This window comes from Podarcis gaigeae (genome assembly GCF_964106915.1).
Source record: "Podarcis gaigeae genome assembly, chromosome: 1".
Lineage (NCBI taxonomy): Eukaryota > Metazoa > Chordata > Lepidosauria > Squamata > Lacertidae > Podarcis > Podarcis gaigeae.
This window is the reverse complement of record NC_139678.1, coordinates 57188210-57209740: the sequence shown is the minus strand read 5'-3', so window position 1 is coordinate 57209740 and position 21531 is coordinate 57188210. Positions and strand designations below refer to the sequence as shown.

At 40.5% G+C, this 21531-nt stretch overlaps 1 protein-coding gene across 2 annotated transcripts in view; it reads left to right on the top strand.

Annotated features, from left to right (window-relative positions):
• Positions 1–21531, top strand: part of PDHX (pyruvate dehydrogenase complex component X) — a 44978-nt gene that overhangs the window by 5695 nt on the left and 17752 nt on the right. For both annotated transcript variants that reach the window (XM_083751516.1, XM_083751517.1), the window contains exons 3-7: positions 3103–3203; positions 6638–6822; positions 8337–8435; positions 18722–18893; positions 19928–20075. In XM_083751516.1, coding sequence (XP_083607642.1) covers positions 3103–3203; positions 6638–6822; positions 8337–8435; positions 18722–18893; positions 19928–20075 — 705 coding nt within the window. The remainder of the gene's footprint in view (positions 1–3102; positions 3204–6637; positions 6823–8336; positions 8436–18721; positions 18894–19927; positions 20076–21531) is intronic.

The window sequence follows — 21531 nt, the reverse complement described above, 5'->3', positions numbered from 1 at the left end:
AACTTGTTGATTTGTAGCTAAACAGAGCTTACTTCACCTGCAAGCCATAAGCCGCAGAAAGCCTGAAGCCACCAAATTTGCTGCACATTTTGCACTTCTTTCCCTTCAGGCATTTTCTGGCCTAAAGCAGCGCATATTTGTTTCACTTGTTCAAAGGTATTTGCAATTTGGAAGGTGGACTGACTGAACCTTGGTCTCCAGCCCACATTCAGGGCAGATGACAGAAGCTTTAGATACCATCCTCCCTGCAAATCGAACACTTAACACAATAGGGGGAGAGGTTTTAGTCCAGCCAGCTTTGCTAGGTTGGGTTTTTTTAAAACAACAACAACACGTGCAGGGCATTTTCTAGGTAGAGAATCATTTTAAAATGTATTTCACTCCCCCCCATGTGTATTCTGAGTTGGTTTAGTCCATTCCACCACAGGACTTTACAACTTTAGTTCTTCATGGTGTGCTCCATATGTAGATCAGGTCTCCGTTGGTAGGAAGAGGCACCACTTAAATGAAGGAAACAATAAAATCTGACTTGGCTTTTGAGAGTTCTGTAGCATGAATTATTTGGGCTCCTACTAGTCTATAAAATATTTCAGGCATATGCTATTAATAAATCAGCCTATCTGTAGTGTTAATGAGTTTTTGAAACATTCTATCAGTTTGCAGGTGCCATCTCTAAATTAGGAAAGGCTTTTTTATTTTTAAGACTAACTTCTTAACAAAATGATATTTTGGGTCATTCATTACCACTGCTCTTCTAGATTCTTGTCACTTAAAATAGCTGCTCTTTATTAAGGCATTTGGAAGGTTTTAAATTAGTACGGTTTAATCAATTATTTTAAAGAGGATTTGAGTGGCTGGGGGGACGACGACGACCCAAATATAGTCTGAACTCTGGGCCTCTGAAAATGTGCATTAATATGTTTGTTTAAAAATAAAGGTAGCTAGCTACCTTTGTTGCTATCTTAAATAAAGCAGCACAGGAGTTTGAATCTCCCATAGCATCAAAAATGACTCATTTTTGGCCCCAGTTTCTGTTCTGAACATGGGATTTTCTTATTCTTCTCTCTAAAATTAAGCACTCTCTCATGCAGATGCTTGCTATCCATCTAAATAGTTCCACATCTATTCCATATGTCAAAAGGACATTCCAAATCAATAACATTCATTCACGAGGCTGAAATACTGGCAAAATCTCTGACATAAGGCATCTTGAGAATTCTTACTAATTCTTCAGGATTTAACAGGTAAACCCATGGAAAGCAAATAATGGGAGGAAAGATCCAAGAATTTCTATACAAGTGTTTTATTGGACAGATAATTAGACCATTATTCCTTTTCTTGAAGTGAAATGTTTGAAGAGACCAAATACGGTTTTGAAAGAAGTTTGCATTTGGCAGCTGCTTACTGTTACCAAAGGCACCTGAGTTATAAACATCACACTCTTTCAATATTCTCTCTTTTGTTTTCCATGAATGTAGTAATGGAGGAAGGAAAAGACAAAGACGTGTGTGTCATTTCATTGACACAGCTATTACACGTTGCCACCGTAATTGCTCAATGTTTTAAGTGTTTCATAAAGAAAGCAAAGATAAACCCAATTTAGGGCTTAGGCAAGTCACTCCATTTCCTTTAGGCGAGACAGTTAAAAGCCTTTTTTCATATTTTGATGAAAACTGTACTGCATGCAAAGTTGGTACATAAGCAAGCCTTTGTTACTTCAGTGCTCTAAAGAGAAGGTGTGTGTTGGATGGCTTTGACCCCAGAACCATTCAGAAGCCTCTCCCGCTTCCCACTGTAATCCAGCTTTAATGGCAGCCATCCAGCAGGTCTTTCAGTAGACAAAGGCGTCTGAGTTCACAGGTCTGCTATCACAAGACAGCAGATGGTGATCTTCTTGAATTGAGAAGAAAATACTGGCTTGAAACGATTCCATTTCATTTAAAAAATGAAAATGCATTTCTAAAAGGACTGTTTCATGTTGAAAGAAACTGAGCTTGCAGAGTCGCTTCCCAGTTTTCTTCTCTTTTTGGTAGGGTGGAGAAGGCAGAGGAGCATTGCTTATCTGCAAATGATAGTATGAATTAAAATATCATTTGTTTGAAATCTCTGCTTAGAAGCTCAAAACAATTTATCTTTTACAGAATATATTGCTTATCAAGACTGGACTTCTTTATCTACAATTTTTGTTGCTGATTCAGATGGTGCCATTGATTTTAAAAAATAAAAATAAAAAAACCCCTCTTTGGATTGTCCTAGCTTGGGAGCAACCCTTGTGCCTGATTCTGAATCAGCCATTGGTTCATATCCCTTACAGCTTTTTAATGTTTTTATTTCGATTTTCCAGTGCTGCCTTTCCCTCATTGCCACCCTAATCTCTCCCCCAGTTGCCCCAGTTCACACTGTCCTTGCTTTAACAGTTGTTACTGTCCAGCTTGCTGCCATCCATTTCCCATATAGGCTTGCTGCCCCCAACGTGACACCCTTTCCCCTTGGAGGTAGCAAAATGATAGAACTGGTAAAGACTAAAGCTGCAGTTAGCAGTGGCAAAGAGAGTACAGTCGTACCTTGATTCTCGAACGGAAACCGTTCCAGAAGTCCGTTCGACTTCCAAAACATTCAGAAACCAAGGCGTGGCTTCCAATTGGCTGTAGGAGCTTCCTGCACTCAACTGCCGGGTTTTCGGTGTTTGGGAGCAAAAATGTATGAGTACCAAGGTATTCGAGAACCAAGGTATGACTGTACCTGGCTTCTTGATATTTAGTGTACCTACATGACAGGCTATAACCTCCACCCCATCCCAATACACCAAATTATATGATGATGGGATTTAGGGTGGTTTTGATTAAAAAGTGGTAATAAGGTTCTGCAAATGCCTTTATTCCTCATTTTGTATTACTGAGATTCCTTGAACTGTAGAATCATTTCATAATGCTATTGCGAGTTGCTAAGTGTAGTCCCTCTCTGTTCCAGTATCAGTTTTTACTATTGTGTCTTGACTTTCTTTCTAAACATGTTACACTATATGGTTTTAAAATACTGTTTTTTCTCAGTGCTCTGAAATGAATTGATTTAAAATGTTGAATTATCTTTTGATTTTTACAGGAGAAACAGTGACTGTTGGAGATGCATTGTGTGAAATTGAAACAGATAAAGCAGTGGTTACCATGGAGTCAAGTGATGATGGCATATTGGCTAAAATAATGGTAGGGAGAACTTTTTTATACTATATTACGGCCTTTGGTATATGAGCTCAGCAATCAGTAGACTCTTTGCTAAGACTTTCCTTTATTTCAGGGATGTGGAATTGGATCTTACTGGCAGACAAGATCCTCCCTTCTCCCCACCACTCCACAGGCCAACTTTGATATGTGGGCGGAGCCACTCACTTGTCAATTACTTGATATTGTTACGTTGTCAAGCAACAACATGTAAGGGGCTCACCTTTTAGTCTGTTTGCAGGAGGTTTAGTTCATTTGCAAGTGGTTTGTAAAGGCAATGTTTCTTAGGGTCCATCAGCTGACTGGCTCTGAGAACATCAGTGTAAGCAAGCATCAAATGATGCATGTTGGCACTGAAAAATCTCAATTTCACATATACCTTCATGGGGTCGAAACTGGCAGTGATTAACTGGAAACAATACCTTGGATTGCAGTGGATAGCTTAATGAATATGTTGACCCAGAGAGCAGCAGCTGGGAAATTGACGATTTCCACACTAGCGATCGTTAGGAAAGGAATTGAAAATAAAACTGTCAGTATCGCAGCCATTATACAAATCTGTGGTGCGACTGCATTTGGAATATTGCGTACAATTCTGTTCACTTTCCCTGTAAAAGGATATTGGAAAGGTTTCAGAAAAGAGTCACTGAAATGATTAAGGGGACTCCTCTATGGTGAAAAGTTTAGCCGTACACTTTTATGCAGCTCATAGTTGAACTGTGGAACTCGCTTCCACAGGTGGCATTGGTGGCCACCATCTTGGAACGGATTGGACCAATTAATAGGGGATAAGGCTATCAGCGACTTCTAGCCATAATGGCTGTTGTCTGCCTCCGCTGTTGGAGGCAATATGCTTCTGAATACCAGCTGCTGGGAACCACAGGAGGGGAAGTGTGCTCTTGTGCTTTGATCCTAATTGTTGGTTTGCCAAAAGCATCTGGGACCATTGCAAGAACAGTATGCTGAACTAGATGGAGTTTGGATTTGGATTTGATATCCCGCTTTATCTCTACCCTAAGGAGTCTCAAAGCGGCTAACATTCTCCTTTCCCTTCCTCCCCCACAACAAACACTCTGTGAGGTGAGTGAGGCTGAGAGACTTCAGAGAAGTGTGACTGGCCCAAGGTCACCCAGCAGCTGCATGTGGAGGAGCGGAGATGTGAACCCGGTTCACCAGATTACGAGTCCACCACTCTTAACCACTACACCACACTGGCTGCCCATCCATCAGGCTCTTTTTATGCTCTTAATGTTGAAATTTACAAATCAATTGAGCCCACAATGTGTGTATAGTGGTATCTCAGGTTATGAATTTAATTCGTTCCAGAGGTCCGTTCTTAACCCGAAACTGTTCTTAACCTGAGGTGCACTTTCGCTAATGGGGCCTCCTGCTGCTGCTGTGCCGCCGGCACGTGATTTCTGTTCTCATCCTGGGGCAAAGTTCACAACCCAGAGCACCTACTTCCGGGTTAGCAGAGTTTGTAACCCGAAGCATTTGTAACCTGAAGTGTTTGTAACCCAAGGTACAACTGTACTCATATGCATGTACATGAAATATGCTCATGAGGATAACTTAAAGGTAAAGGTAAAGGGACCCCTGACCATTAGGTCCAGTCGTGGCCGACTCTGGGGTTGCACGCTCATCTCGCTCTATAGGCTGAGGGAGCCGGCGTTTGTCCACAGACAGCTTCCGGGTCATGTGGCCAGCATGCCTAAGCCAGCATGGCGAACCAGAGCAGCACATGGAAAGGCCGTTTATCTTCCCGCCAGAGCGGTACCTATTTATCTACTTGCACTTTGACATACTTTCGAACTGCTGGGTTGGCAGGAGCAGGGACCGAGCAATGGGAGCTCACCCCATTGTGGGGATTCAAACCATCGATCGGCAAGTCCTAGGCTCTACCCACAGCGCCACCCACCTTAGGCCTGTTGGCATCAGAATGTGATTGATTTGCTAGTCTACCAAGCATCTGTTTTTTAAATGCTTTTGTAATGCTTTTAGACGGAAGAATTTTATTTTAACAGAAGCTGGTCTGTGTCTGATAGTAATACTTTTTTCACACCACATCATTGCAGCTGGTAATGAGGAGGAGACCTTTTGTATTGCCAGTATGATGGGTTGTTATAATACGGTACAGATTGAACGAGTTGAGAAATGTGTTCATTGAAATGAAGGGTATTTCTTGTTTTTCCATTCTCCTTTCCCGCTATTGGTAAATACATTGGGGGAGAAAAAGGGGTGTAGCAGAGTGGAGAACAGTCTTAACCAAGCAAAGTCATATGCAGAAGCCCTTCTGTCAGCATATCTTACACTGAGGCTGCATTTAAAACACTATTATAAAGTCTACTAATGGTGCACATTAAAATCCCATTAAGGCAGTGTTATGATGTGCAGTCCCTTGTGTAAATTCATATCACATCACTGGTACTGATACTGAACTTGTAGTGAGCTGAAATAGTTTGCTTAAGCGTGTTTTGCAAATGAGTTTCAAAGATAGCCCAATGTGTGAAGGATATGAAATAGCAGCCTGGCTAATTAAGGAAGAAACCAAGCAAGAAAATGCCTGCTTGAAGCATGACATAAGATGTGCTCTTTTTAGTTGCTTTTTACGCAAACAGTGTTTGTTTGTGATAACCAAATATGTGGACTTCTGTTCACAAAAAAATCTCCTGCGCACCCCCTATCACCTGGTTAAAAAGCAAATCTTATTAAATGGGAAAGTATGGAACATCCTGGCATCTGCTCCCTCCCCTTTTCCATTTCCTCCTCTTCTTGTGGTTTAATTAATACAGCTTATTACAGTCATTCTGAACACTAAGAATTCTGAGCATTCACTCAAGTGAATCTCCATCATCATTTTGAACTGGTATAGCCCAGTCACAGGTTTGTCACCGTATCTGTTTCTGGGGACAATGTCAGTAAGCATATTTACTATTTACTGAGCATATTTACCTCAGTACAGCATGTTTCTGACCGTTCAATCCTATTGGGAACAAATCTTACTGTAATCAGTAGGAGACTTGAGATAAGTTTGATTGGATACATATGCTTAGAATTGCAGTGTGAAATAGTTTGCTTTGTGTCTATGCTACAGCTTCTGCAACTAACTTCAGGAGCATGGCATAGTTATACTAACTACAATATGAGACTCTGTTGCAGGGTCCGGGTTGGCTGCTAAAAAATACTCTGGTTCTTTCATGGGCTTGTATTTAACTTCTAGCGTTAAACCTTCTGCTATATATCCTGCAGGACCAGGCAGTCCTAGCCCCTTAGAAGAAGTGGTAGGGCTGGTGAAGCTGCTGAGTGGGTGCAGGGGAGCATATTTCTCTTTCCCAACTATAAAACATTTACATTAGGTACAGGTGTGTGTATGTAGACATCAAGCTGATTTCTCTGCCGCCACCCCCATCCATTTTCAGAAGGAAGAAGGAAGCAGAAATGTGCGTTTGGGTCAACTAATCGCCTTGCTAGTGGACGAAGGACAAGACTGGAAGCAAGTTGAAATACCAGCTGAAACGAGCATTGCTGCGCCAGCAGCAGCCCCACCTCCCACTCCTTCAGTAACGTTGGCCCATAAAGTGGAACACCATCCTGGAAAGCTACAGTGAGTTTCTGCACACTTTTTGAGCCAAGGCTTGCACTTTTTGATCATACCCCACAGAAAGTTAGCGTTTGATAACCAAATTCAGTGCCCATAATACTGCTGCAAAGCTATGGCAAAAAGAGTGATTACGCCTGTAGATTTGCATGCTATACAAAAGAGAAAAATTGTACAGTGGTACCTCTGGTTCTGGACGGGATCCGGTAAAATACTTCTGGGTTTGCCGCTTTCGCACCCCAAAGTTTACGTAACCGGAGGGTTACGTAACCGGAGGTACTACTGTAGTGCTTTTGGATGAAGATGCAGGAATCTTTAACCAACAAACCTTGGTTAAAGCATGGAGGTAAGAGACCAGTTTTAATACCCCTGTGAACTTTCAGTGATAGCAGTGGTATTAGCAGTACTGGCTGTAGTAAAGTAATATAAAAAGTAAGGGTAACCATGTTGGTCCATAAGAATAAAAAAAACCTCTCCGAAAGCCAGAGTTAGGTAATATCTTTATTAGGACCAAACAAAATGTCACAAAATAGTGACATGCTTTCAGAACTCTTCATCAGGCAAGATATTACACAAAGCAGAAGGAAAACTGTGCTGTGGTTGTAGACCTTCCAATACTTGTGTCATAACATTGGAAGACTTAACAGACATCCTTCACTTCGGAATGTAATGAGCAGTGCTGAAATAAAGCATTGAAATAAGTGACCAGTTATACTGTGGTTGAGCTTGTGATGTTCTGCATGATGGGGAACCCTTTAATGTCAAGGAGGTCCTTGAGGTAAATGCCCCATGTCTTTTTGGATTTGCTTGGAGATGAAAGGATTTAACTTTTTTGTAGGGCTGTATATTGAGTCAGACCGTTGGTCCATTTAGCCAAGTATTGTCTGGTCTGATTGTCAGTGACGCTCTAGGAAAGAGTGTTCCCCGTGATTATTTTTTCTTCCATTAAACACATTTCAGAATCTCAGTTATATGGTTGTGATGGGAGATATACCTACCAACTTATTTTTAATGTGTAGAGTGTTTTGGTCAATTTTTTTTGTTGGTATAATCTTCAATTGTGTATGTGAAAACAATCAACTTCTAAGCATTCAAAATTATGCATAGCTAGAGCTGTACTACTTGATAGTTTCCTGGCAATAAGAGAAAGAGCCATTAGTCTGGAAATAGGGTCCACAGATACATAGCTCATCCAGGTATTGGTGGATTTCTAAAGTTCATTTATATGTATGCAACAGGATGATCAAATGTGCTTCTTTTTAGATGCTACGTTCTTAAATATGTTGTTTAATATTCTGGCTGTCCTGTAATTTTTTTTTTTTACTTCTACTAACTTCAGGGTTACCACAGGTCTGCTGATACTGTGTGTTGCCTGTTGTCATTTTGACTACAAAAGTGAGAGCATACAAAGGCTTGGTTCAGAATTAAAATATAGGATGATGGTGTATAAACTCCTTTACCAAAATTGACAGGTTTTTTAAATATGTGCATTTTTAATGCAGTTTTTGCTTTGTCTGTAGGTTTCGGTTAAGTCCTGCTGCTCGCAACATTCTGGAGACACATGGACTTGATGCAAGTGGTTGCACACCTTCAGGTCCTCGAAGCATCTTCACTAAAGAGTATGGCATCTGTTCACCCCTTTCTTCCTTTATTTCTATCTTCCTCAATTTTTTTTTGGAGGAAGGATCAATGCTAGGTAGATGTTGAGACTGATTTGATGTCCAATGAAACAGGTATTGGAAGCTATCTTAGGAAGATTTTCTAATCGTTATTAGATTGTGGCATATTTGAACTCTGAAATATATTGGTATATATGTGTGGTAGAAGAAAGGAAGGATGAAAGAGAAAAGCAAGACTGCAGCAAAACCTCATATGGGAGGAAGTGAGCAGGCAAGGGCTGGAGTTGCTAGGTCTAGAGTCTTGACAGGAAAAGGCTAACATCTAACTCAGTTGGCATGAATGGGAAAGTACTTGTGGGTAGTGGAGCTCAATGTACACTAGTGGCCAAAATTGTGGAAACCTTTTGGGAAAAGTGTATTTCTGAGATTTGTGGTCTAAACTACAGAGCCTTGGGCTTGCTGATCAGAAGGTCGGCTGTTCGAATCCCCGTGATGGGGTGAGCTCCCGTTGTTCGGTCCCTGCTCCTGCCAACCTAGCAGTTTGAAAGCATGTCAAAGTGCAAGTAGACAAATAGGTACCGCTCCAGCAGGAAGGTAAACGACGTTTCTGTGCGCTGCTCTGGTTTTGGTGTTCGGTTGCTCCAGAAGCGCCTTAGTCATGCTGGCCACATGACCGGGAAAAACTGTCTGCAGACAAATGCCGGCTCCCTCGGCCAGTAAAGAAGATAAGCGCTGCAACACCAGAGTCATCTGTGACTGGACTTAATGGTCAGGGGTCCCTTTACCTTTTTAACACCTGATTGGCTCCCTAAACACTCGTGCACATTGGCTACATTCAAGTGAAGGAAAACTACTGCTTATCAACCTAAGCAAGTTGTGCTTCCTTTTTCTAGTTATTTGGCTATAACTTTTGATAGAGTACAGATAATTGAACAAACTTTATTGCATTACATTCTTCACTAAATTATCTTCCCATTGATATATAATTTTATGACATTACTAAAAAAATAGTGGTGGTATGAGCCATCAAACCTCAGAAATACACTTTCCCCAAAAGGTTTCACAAAATTTTGGCCACTAGTTTATGCATCACACATTCCACAGCCACAAAAGATTCTGATGTCCCGATTAAGCAGTTTCTGATATTGAAACCTGTGTGATCAATAGATTAGTAGCAGATGAATTACAGTGGTACCTCAGGTTAAGAACTTAATTCGTTTTGGAAGTCCATTCTTAACCTGAGGTACCACTTTAGCTAATGGGGCCTCCTGCTGCCGCCACACGATTTCTGTTCTCATCCTTAGTTCTTAACCTGAGATACTATTTCTGGGTTAGTTCTTAACCCGAGATACTATTTCTGGGTTAGTGGAGTCTGTACCCTGAAGCATCTGTAACCCAAGGTACCACTGTATAATGCTTTGGTTTTTGTTATGAATTTATTGAGATTTTTCAAGTAGACAGAAATTACATAACTTGGATGGAACAGTTTCTTGAAGGCCTTCTGGTACCTTGGGTTACAAACACTTTGGGTTACAGACTCTGCTAACCCGAAAGTAGTACCTCAGGTTCAGAACTTTACCTCAGGATGATAACAAAAATTGTGCGGCGGTTAAGAACGGTTTCAGGTTAAGAATGGACTTGCGGAACGAATTAAGTTCGTAACCAGAGGTACCACTGTAGATATCTTTTGCTATAGAATCCTTGATGGGCAGCCATCCAACCTCTGCTTGAAGGCTGCTTTCCCCCTACCTTAGAAAGAATAGTCTGCCTAGTGTGGTGTAGTAGTTAAGAGTGGTAGATTTGTAATCTGGGGAACCGGGTTCGTGTCTCCGTTCCTCCACATGCAGCTGCTGGGTGACCTTGGGCCAGTCACACTTCTTTGAAGTCTCTCAGCCCCACTCACCTCACAGAGTGTTTGTTGTGGGGAAGGAAGGGAAAGGAGAATGTTAGCCGCTTTGAGACTCCTTCGGGTAGTGATAAAGCGGGATATCAAATCCAAACTCTTCTTCTTCTTCTTCCTCTTATAGACCTACACCAAGTCAAGACCTAGATTTAAATGGTTTAGGAAATTATATATTAAAACAAACAACAATGAGAAGCAGCACAGCTTGCGCTTCGTTCACATTGTGACCTGATTTAGACAGAACAGTGAGCTGTGTGGATGTTATATCATTTGTAATAGCAGCTCATTATCAGGAAGCTTAGTCATTATGTAAGTGTAACTGTAAATTATGGTATGTAAGTAGTTCGTGGCAGGTGGGAACCCTCTAGGTCACAAAGATATCTAATTAACTTTTCCTGGTAGCCATGGAGATGTACCACAGATTTTGCTAGAGGAGTAGAGGGAATGTTTGCAGCTAGAGAAATGCCTTTAAAACACACACATGCCAACACCTACCTTTATTATTTCTTTTAACAGAATAAATTGTCTTGGAATAGCCCATTTGAAAGAGGAGTTTGCTGCTTAAATCATCACTGTAAAATTACTAAATTGTGGTAAAAAAGAGGGACACATTCACTCAGGGTTTTTTTAAAAGTGTATGAATTTTTTTTGGATAAACAGATTTGAATGAATGTTGGTTGGGAAAATATATGCCGTGCAGCTAAGGCTTGCATCCAAAGTACTGCAAAGTCTCATGTCTCATAAGTTCAATGATTTATGCTTGGGCAATGAAACTTCACTGGGCATGTGCCCTGCACTCTTCCCAAATCCCAGCAGATGTAGGGAGCACATGAAGAGAGGGGAATGTTATATTGCGCATACATCAATCATTGTGCTAATCCAGGCATAGGCAAACTCGGCCCTCCAGATGTTTTGGGACTACAACTCCCATCATCTCTGACCACTGGTTCTGTTAGCTAGGGATGATGGGAGCTGTAGTCCCAAAACATCTGGAGGGCCGAGTTTGCCTATGCCTGGGCTAATGAAACAAGGGCATTGCATATTGCCCTTAGAACTGAATTACTGATAAACGCTCTAGGGTTCCTTTCCATGGAGATACAGTGGCTCCTTTCCATGGAGATACAGTGGTACCTCCGGTTGCAAACAGGATCCATTCCGGAGGTCCGACCGGATGCTGAGATTTTCGCAACCTGAGGAACACTGTTATACGCATGCGTGTGGTGGTAGACTTCTTCTGCGCATGTGCGCACGGTGATAGGCTGCTTCTGCACATGCACGCGTGGCGGTAGACCGGTTCTGCGCATGCGCACGGCGAAACACTTCCAGGGTTGCTGCTTTTGCAACCTGAAGTTTACGTTACCCAAGGAGCTACTTTACAGTGAAATGCAACTGATGCTATTTCTGTACAGTATCTAAATACATGGTTCTTTCTGATTCAGAGTAGATGTTTCTCAGGGCTGGCACTACTAATAGGTACAGTGAGGCAGCTATCTTGGGCAACACATTTCAGGTGTCATGAAAGGGCAACAAGTTGTTAATTTTATTATTATTGTATTTTTAATGCCAGGATGGGAGAAAAGGTGTTCATGACATTTGCTAGCTCAGATGCCAAAATAACCTGGCTGACCCTCAGTTCTTGACTTGTAGACAGGTGGGAAATGTCATTGGTTACTTCACCTCAGGCTACAAAATGTATTGGGCCAGCCCTGATACTTCTGGTGTGAAACTATCACAAAACAGGGGTTCTCAGACATTTTTTTAATGAAATTATTACTGCTTTGTCAGGCTTACTAGTTGAAGGCAGCAAGGCAAGTGCCTGTTTGCAGTATAACTTGTTTATTTATTATTCTGTAGATCTCTTGAATGCAATAAATTTAAAAGATTGAACTATATATCCAGTGCCATCCAGTTTCAGTATTAAGTGCAATTCATCACACATAATGTGGTGGGTTGTATCATTGTCCTGGAAAGTACTGCAATGCTTACAAATATATATTCACATTGGCACTTACCATAAACCTTGATTAATCATTGCTGCCATCAAATCTTGTTCTTGTTCCTCTTTCAGGTTTCCCTATTAGCATGTTGTTACCCCATTAACTTTTATGTTTACTGGACAGTCAAGTGTTTTATGTAGTATACAAAGCTGCGTAATTGCATAAGCTGTCTGCAATTATTTTCATAATGGTGGTTACTATCAGTATAGCATGTGAGCAATACTGACAAACAAAAGACTCAAATTCTGTAGATGATACATTCAGCAATTATTTTTTGCCTTGGCTGCTCTTTTCAAAACTCAAAGGAATGGCAGTACATATATCCTGTGTATTTGAGCCATTTCCCGGGGGAGTATCTGGGAATTAAGCATACAGTCCTTCTATTGATACCCTGTTCAAAATCCCTGAGCAATCAAAGACTTGAATTTTTCCCATATATGCATTCATTTGTGACTTGGAATACCTTGAAGTGTTTTAGCTGGATTATTACTGTATTTTTCTGTGTATAAGACTAGGGTTTTCCCCCCTAAAAAAAATAATGTCCAAAATTTGGGGGCGTCTTATATATGGGGACCATCTCCCCCCATTTTCTTAAATTGGGGTCCCCCAAAATATAGTCTTATAGATGGAAAAATACGGTATGTCCATTGTTTCCTCTGTTTGATTAGGCAGCATTACTTTATTTAGTAATTTTGGCACTTTTCATTTTATTTGATTAGCTATCCAGTGTTTACATAATTGAAAAAACCCAATTGAAAAAATATGGACTAGGATCTTAGAAAGCTACTATAGGTGCAGCCAAGGTTTTGAGCTTGGCTAGTTAGTTTGCTTTTTACACTTTTAATAGCCTCCCCATGCCAGCTGTATCACAAATTCAAAGTTTCCTAAGTTTTGAGCTACGGCACAGGGATCTGCGACTTGAAAGACACAAGCCAAAAGTCCCTTGTGTGTGTGTGTGAAATTAGTTGCACAGTTCTTTGGAGACTGGCCATAGTCTTAATATGAATGCAGGTGATATTTGTGGATATTTGAATATTAAAAATAGGGGCAGGTGTGTTTCTACATAATATGGAAACCTGCCAAATTCAGAAGGGCTGTTCATTCTTCCAACTTTGCTCTCACATCTGCTTTGAGTTGTATTGCAAGGAACAAGTAAACATGGATCTCTTGTATGTGAGAGAGCAATAAAAAAAAACTTACTTGGATGGGTTAGGCAACCCTTATGCTTTTGGTAAACCCTTTTCAGTAGGAAAAATAAATAAATCCTAAAATAAATGAACTATGGGCAAAGTTGCCTACTTGGAAGTGAGTCCCTAAACATGCATGAATCAGCAGTTCTGTGCATAGAAGTAACATTCAGTGTGCACATGACAACTGCCTGCTGCCTGAATGTTATTTACAGATTGCAGTTCATGGTCTTTATGCCGGTAGTTGGATTGCTGAATGTTATTGGCCGTAGCTGCCAAGGAGACTGAATGTTCCATGGCAGCTGTAGTTAGTCAGTAAAATGACTACTCGTGTGGAAGCCAGAGGGGAAACTAGTGAATTGTGTAAAGATGGACCTGCCATGTGGAAGATATCACCTCAGCAGTTTTCTGTCTTGAAGGTGACTTAACTATGGCTTGGGAAATCTATCTTTTTTATTATTGAATTTGTATACTGTCCTTCCTCCCAAAGGGGCCCAGGGCAGCAGACATCCAAACGTTAAAAAAATACAATGTTAAATATATATTTTTTTAAAAAAATTATTTTAAAACAATTTAGAATATTTCAAAGCCATCGCATCCCCTCACAGTTACTAATTTCAGAATTGCGGTGGCCAGTATCTTATCAGCCATCAAATACCTATACTTATTAGCCATCAAATCTCTAAATTTTCTCCTGAAAGTCAATAATGAGGGACAGAGACACACCTCACCAGGCAGGGCACTCCATGAACGGGAAACTACCACCAAGAAGGCACTGCTGTAGGTCATTGCCAACAGCGCGGCTGCTAGAGCACCACCAATAGGGTGTCCCCTACCGATTGTGGGACCCAAGATGGTTGACATGGGGGAGATGCTTTCTTAGGTTCTTGAGTCCCCAAACCGTTAACACTTGGTACACTAGCTAACATTTTGAATTGGGCTCGGTTGTTCACTGGCAGCCAGTGCAGAAATTTCAGGACCAGTGCTAGCCTGGCGTCCAAACTGAAACCTGCTTATGTAGCTTTGAGAAGAAATTCAGAGTCCAGTTGAAGCTGTGGCCCTACAAGCAGTGCTTTTCTTCTTGAAAATAAGGTGCCAGAACTGCTTGCCCCTTGAGTACCCCTAGAAAAAAGCACTACCTGCAAAGAACCCTCTTAGTTGTTCTGTTCACACTATTCTGCTAATCTTACTGACAGTATTTGGCTCGATAATTCCCAGTCTGGTTCTTTTCAGAACTGCAGGTGGCAGCAAGACACAATTTTTATAGGCCGTGACATCTTAACCAGTTAAAGTAGCTAAATCCCTTGCATTCTATCTTGCAAATTAATTGTGGAAGTAGATCTGGATTCCATATAAAGGATTCATTGGTCAATTACCACAAAATCTTTACTAGTATGAACCCGTATTTGGTTTTAATAATACTGGCTTTTACCTTTATTTGGAAATATATACATTGTCTGTTTGTTCCAACCTCTATACAGTTTAGCGGAAGCAGTTTCTGTCCTGTTAAAACATACCTTTGCTCTTTTTGTACCACAAACCAAGAAATCCTGGAAACCAGCTTATATGCAAAATTGGAATATGAATTGTATTTTTTTATACCCCAAGTGTTGGGCTATAACCACATTTCCTCCAGTGATAAGGATCTATCTACAACCTATTATAGCATTTTTTTTTTTTAAAAAAAGCTCAAATAACTATATACAGCATACTTTGAGAACATCTAATAAAAGGCAAAGTGACACTTGTTTGTGTCTATTAAACAATAGTGAAAAGGAAGCTCACACACCAGGTCAGAAGTTTATGGCTGAAGTTCATACTTCATTGAAATCAGTGGCAAAACCCCTATTGATTTTAATGAGCCAGATTGGCTCCCATAATTATTAACTAAAGCACTGCATGTCACAAATAAATTAATTCATAACTAGCAGCAATATATTATCTATGCAAGTCGCAGGGGAAGCAATTAAATTTTATGGGGGTACTGTGGCATCTAAAAGAAGATGTATGTATGATATATATGTAATTTTCAGTACATTTAAGCATCTTTCTGGCTGACAAATGGCCTGTCCTGTTGAACCCTGTAATTATTTATTACTGTTACTAAGATTTTCTATAGTGCTTTGAATATGTTAATTATTCCAAAGTCACTGAAGCTGGTAATGGTATGAAAGAGTTGATAATGGTATTTTATCGTATGAGAATGAGAGTGAAAACTTCTTTCAACCACAACTTTCTAATCTCTGTGAATTAGGAAAAATCTATTAATAATGCAGCTAGCAGTATAAATTTCCTAATAGCTATTTTAAGCTGTCCAGTCTTTCTGCACAAGCTAGTTATGGCTTTTAGAATTAAGAAATTGAAGACTGTAAAATTTTATGGCTTTATTATATCAGTCTTTAAAAATAGTCAATGTTCCATTATATGAACCGTGTAATATAATTCCCTAGGCTTCTTTTTGTTCTTTACCTACCAAAATGCATCTATGTAACTTGGAACAAGGTTATTTTTTTCCCCACTGACAGGTTTCACACATGCAGTTGTATGCTGGCTTTGATTTCCAATAATGTCTTGTAGGGCAAAATAAGAAAATAGTACAGTTGCCTTAAGAACGAGAATGAATGACAGAAAATCCTAACCAGTGTATTACTATTTGCGGTCAGTAGCACCTCAATTCTGTTGTTTGCTTCTAGTATCTGATATTACCTCTGAACATTGAGGTTCCATTTAATCCCATTGCTGATAGCGTCTGTTAGATACATTGACCCACTTCACACGTCACAGGAAACCATAGTTAATAGTTTGCCATGAATGTGCCTTTGGGGGCTGGTGTGTGGAGGAAACAAACTTCAATTCTAGCTTTAATGTTAACCAGGGATCATGGCTTTTGTTTTACTCCCAACAAACCATGATATGTAGTCTAGACTTATTTTAGGCTTACTGCGTGTAACCATTTGGTGCCTGTATATAATGCTAAGCCTGGAATCATGGTTTGTTCTTCCATATGCTAGCACAGCAGTTGCAATCATGGCAAACAATTTATGGTGGTTTACTGTGATGTGCAAAAAAGCCAATCTTTAAGAGTCATCTAAGCTAGTAGTCATCATCACAGCCTGAGGCAGTGAATTCCTTCTAGGTATTCTTTTTAAATCACCAATTAAAGAGAAAAGGAGGATAAAACAAAAAGGTAAATAATGATGCTTTTGTTATAATCTTGCCAGTATGGATGTAAAGTTAACTTCCTCTAAATCAGGCATCCCCAAACTCGGCCCTCCAGATGTTTTGGGACTACAATTCCCATCATCCCTGACCACTGGTCCTGTTAGCTAGGGATGGTGGGAGTTGTAGTCCCAAAACATCTGGAGGGCTGAATTTGGGGGTGCCTGTTCTAAATCATGGTTAAGAATTCAGGAACCAGCCTTGGGAATGTGAGTTCACTCTTCCTCTGTCTGATGCAATTTCTTTCCCTTCTGCTGTAACCACATTTATAGGAAATGTCAACATATAACATGGTTTTGGACCCGATTTAAATGGGAAGCTTTGTCAGCCACCATTAATGTATATGTTTCGTTAGCTATAGTGAGAATTCACCCTAAGAATGTGGGGAATGGGACTGCATATCGCTCAAGATGGCTCCCTATTTTTTTTGTGAGGAAACCAGCACATACCGCCCAAGTGCCCTGGAAAAAAATGGGGCATCCTGTTTCTTCGGGTGAGATCGTGGTGGCCATTTTGGATGCTGCGCTCTTGCTCCATGCTCTCGCCCCAGAAAAAGTGCTTCTTCCACGTTGAGAGTGCAGCATGGGTCACATGACTCGTCCAGAAGCAGACCAACGTTCAACTTATTGTGGATCCAATCCATATTTTTAGAAGCCTTAAATACGCCAGTAACTTTCTAAATTGTCTTGTGTCTTGTAAAGTACAGTGGATATTTGAACTGCATATTACCAGTTTGAGAAATGATTTTTTGTGTTAAAGGATTCAAAGTTCAATTTGTTACAGTAAACCAATTATTGGTCTGAGCCATGTAAAAAGAACCCTATTCCTCAATTCTGCCTTCCTGAGCCACTATTTTGGATCAGGAACCAATTGAACCTTTGTGTTTCAGTGAATAAAAAGAGGAGATCTCACCAGTCTACAGTCTCCCCACCTCGTGGATGCTTATGGAAATGGCACCATTTGAAAGATCTGTTTGGTACACTGGATTAGTAAAATCTGTTATAAATCAAATTACTCGTATTTGAATATTTTAACTTCTTAGGATACTTCTTTAAATTCCTCACATCTGAAGACTTTTTAAATAACTGGAGTAAGATTTTTAAAAATCAAAAGGTGATTCTGCTTCTCTAACCATGAAAATGACAATAGTACATTGGCTGGAAGCATATACATCCCTGGAGAATTTGTTCTTTGTTAATGGAACTTCACCTGTACCTTGTACTGAGCATTTCATGTACCAAACTTGTGGGAAGATTATGTTCTGTATATATTGCATCATAATCCCTGGACAGAATAATAGCAGTGTCTAGAAAAGGTGTTGGCAGGGCAGGGAGGCTTTTCATGCGCAGGAAATCAAAATGAAAAATGTGTTCGTTTCCTATTTCATAAATTCTAATCTTGGATTAAGCACTTTCCACACAGTCTTCTCACCCAGGGTTTTTAATTTTAGTTTTAATCTTGTGATATAAAAAGCAGGTCAGCTGCCAGCTACATTTTAAAGGTGTTGTTGCAGTACTAACTCACAGCCTTGTCACGTTTTCAGCTTTTGTGTTGCCAACCCCTCACTCCCAACCCAAGTTAGACATTTGATTTCAAAGGTGATGAAGTTGTCGTGGATTAACTTCCCATCCCACCATGGGATGTGGTTTGTCCGAAATTTATATCTCGAGGGCAAAAAGAAAATTGAAAGGTAGCCTTAGCGGAAGAAAGATGATAAAAGCTCTTTCCACCCCACTCCCCACCCCACAACTTGGCATATTAGTGAACCACTGTTTCCATAATTGTTGAGGATTACTTGGAGCAGGAAGTGGCTCTGGTTTGAAGAAAAGAACTTTACGAATATTTCAAACAGTTGTTGGGGTTCACAGCAATCCTCATTACCATTAGAGATTTGGTTTTTAATTCGGGGGTGTGGGTTGTTTTGCATTTCTGCTTTTACTGTATTCTAAAGTGTGTCTGCATTTGTCGTTTAAACAACAGGGATGCCCTCAAGCTTTTAGAGCAGAAGCAGAAAGGGAAACCTGTAGCCGCAAAGCCAGTGGTTTCTTCACTCCCTGCACAACAACCTGGAGTGCCTTCAGCAACAACACCTCTTCCTGCTTCTCGTCCTCTGGCTCTACCTGTTTCTGTGCCAGGTCGACCTGCTTCCATGGTAATAACTATGGCAGAATTGCCTTCCCCCCTTGAATTTTCAGACAGGTCAAAACGAAACACGGTAATGTGGGTTAAAATAAGAGGAAGCTTTGTAGTAACAAAGAGGGATCTTCCTATTCAGATCACAGTATCTCTTTCAAATAGCTGGTCAGGGGAATAGATAGATACAGGGCTATCTCTGTCATAGTCACATACAGATGGGACTCGAGAGATGCCAAGGAAGAAGATGGGAGCGAATTCTAGAATCTTGTCACATCCCAGTTGAAAGAAGACAGAACATTTTGCATATGTCCACCACAGGGACATGGATAAGCATGCGCAAGTGTCCCCAAATGAACAGGGGTCACATAGCACTGTCGAAATTACATTAGTTAAGCTTATAAGGTGGGCAGGATCCCCACCCCACTCCCATTTTAAAGAACCTGTAAAGGATGCATTTCTTAGGCTCTACTTAGATTGAGTTTTCTGCATTGCGTTGGATTGGACTAAGTGACCCTCGGGGTCCCTTCCAACTCTACAATTCTGTGGTCCTGCTGCATTTTTTCCCTTCCTTCCCCTCCTTTTCTTGGATGGTGGGAATTTAAAAAGAGCCTCCCGGCTCTCCCATCGCTTCCCTATCATGGAAACTCCAGAAAATATACAGGGCTATCTGAGAAGACACAGGTGCTCTTTTTTAATTGCACCAAAAAAAAGAAGACTTGTGGGAGATATACAAACTTGTTGAGGCTTTTTCCTCATTTTTGTAGGGAACAAATGAACTGGCCAGGAGCACACCTTCAAGTAAAATGCATCTATCACTTGTGTCAACAGTATAAAAATAAAAAAGTGTGTAATGAGTTCAAAAAGATGAGAAGTCATTTGAAAAGTTTCCTTATGGCAAAGATGGTTCTGGGTGGATCACATCATTCCAGCTTTCACCATCAATGTTGTTTTGCAATTCAAACTTTGTTATTTATTGCTATTAGCATATTTCATTGAACTTGTCTTCCTTTAATGTAGTATGTGCAATGTGTTTTTTTATTTGTATTACAGGGCACATTCACTGAAGTCCCTGCTAGCAATATTAGAAGAGTTATTGCTCAGAGGCTAACAGAATCTAAAACCACCATACCTCATGCATATGCAACTGCGGATTGTGACCTTGGTGCTGTTATGAAACTAAGGCAAGAGCTGGCAAAAGGTGAACTATTACTATTTTTAAAAAATTGTTTCATATAATATGCTCCGTTTGCCAATCTATCCTGATCTACTATTTGGTCAGCAATTCTGCATACTTTGTCATGGATGGTTAGGATTTATATATTCAGCGACCCAGCTAAGCATTGCTGGTAATAAATTAAACTATCCTGCACGTGAAGGAATGAAACTGTTCACTCCTTCGTGTTTTGTTTGCCTCTTATAAAATTGTTACTTTTTGCTGAGGTTCTCCTGCACAGGAAATTTAATTAGGGTTGTTGCTGTGGTGTGTCATGCGTTGTTGCTTTCCGTTTTACCGTTCTTTGGGATTATACAGTAATTAAAAGTGGGTAAGAAGTGTTTTAAGTAAACAAACAAGCCTAGCAATGAAGGGGAAACACACTCTTTCTAATTAGCTTTGGATTCAAGCGAGAAAATAAGGTACAGTGGTACCTCGGGTTACATACGCTTCAGGTTACACACTCCACTAACCCAGAAATAGTGCTTCAGGTTAAGAACTTTGCTTCAGGATAAGAACAGAAATCAGGCTCCAGCGGCGCGGCAGCAGGAGGGGGCCCTATTAGCTAAAGTAGTGCTTCAGGTTAAGAACAGTTTCAGGTTAAGAACGGACCTCCGGAACGAAATAAATACTTAACCCGAGGTACCACTGTAGTTGACTTGTTGCGTCAGAGCCATGACAATTGAAGAGAGGGAGAAGAAAGGGCTGTAGAAAAAGCACAGTTGGGCATTGCATCAGAGAGGCCAGAGAGGGACCTAGAAGCTGAACTGAGAGGCACAAATGTTGACTTATTGACTTGGTTCGGGAAATGGTCTAACTAGGTACATATTTCTCTATTGATTTGTTCTTATGAGTAATTACTCACTCTGTAAACCTAGGCTTTCCCCCCTAAAATAAACAAAAACTGTTAACTTGTTGTCTCACTAAAACCTTAATTGAAAGCATGACATGTTTTGGGGGGAAATGTTCTTGGGCCTTGTTTATTCACCCCACACCTAAATGCCACACCACTCTCCTCAGTCCAGGGAGTAGGTTGGGCGGATTAAAAGTCCAAGAGATTAAAGGGCTGTTGAGTGGAGGCAGCCAGAAGAAAAAGATATATCCACTTGGGGGCAGTGATGAAGCTAACAAAAAAGAATGGTTGTTTTGGCAGGTTTTCTTGCCGCCTCTTCTTCTCACAGTCCAGGCTTTAGCCCGTGCCATCACACTGCAAATCACCAAATTGATTTAAGCAATTTTGCTTTCCCCATATTTCCATTTAAGCTGCCTTGATTTCTTAATTCTGTTTCGGCTGTAACTATTTTCCGTTGAAATTGAGAGTGCTGCCTCTCTATTACTTAATGCTTTAAACACAGAGAATGAAATTGCTTCCCTGATTGGGGGTATAATTTAAAATGTCCTGTTTAAAAAGGTATTGGCGCTTCAAAATTGCTGGTTCACT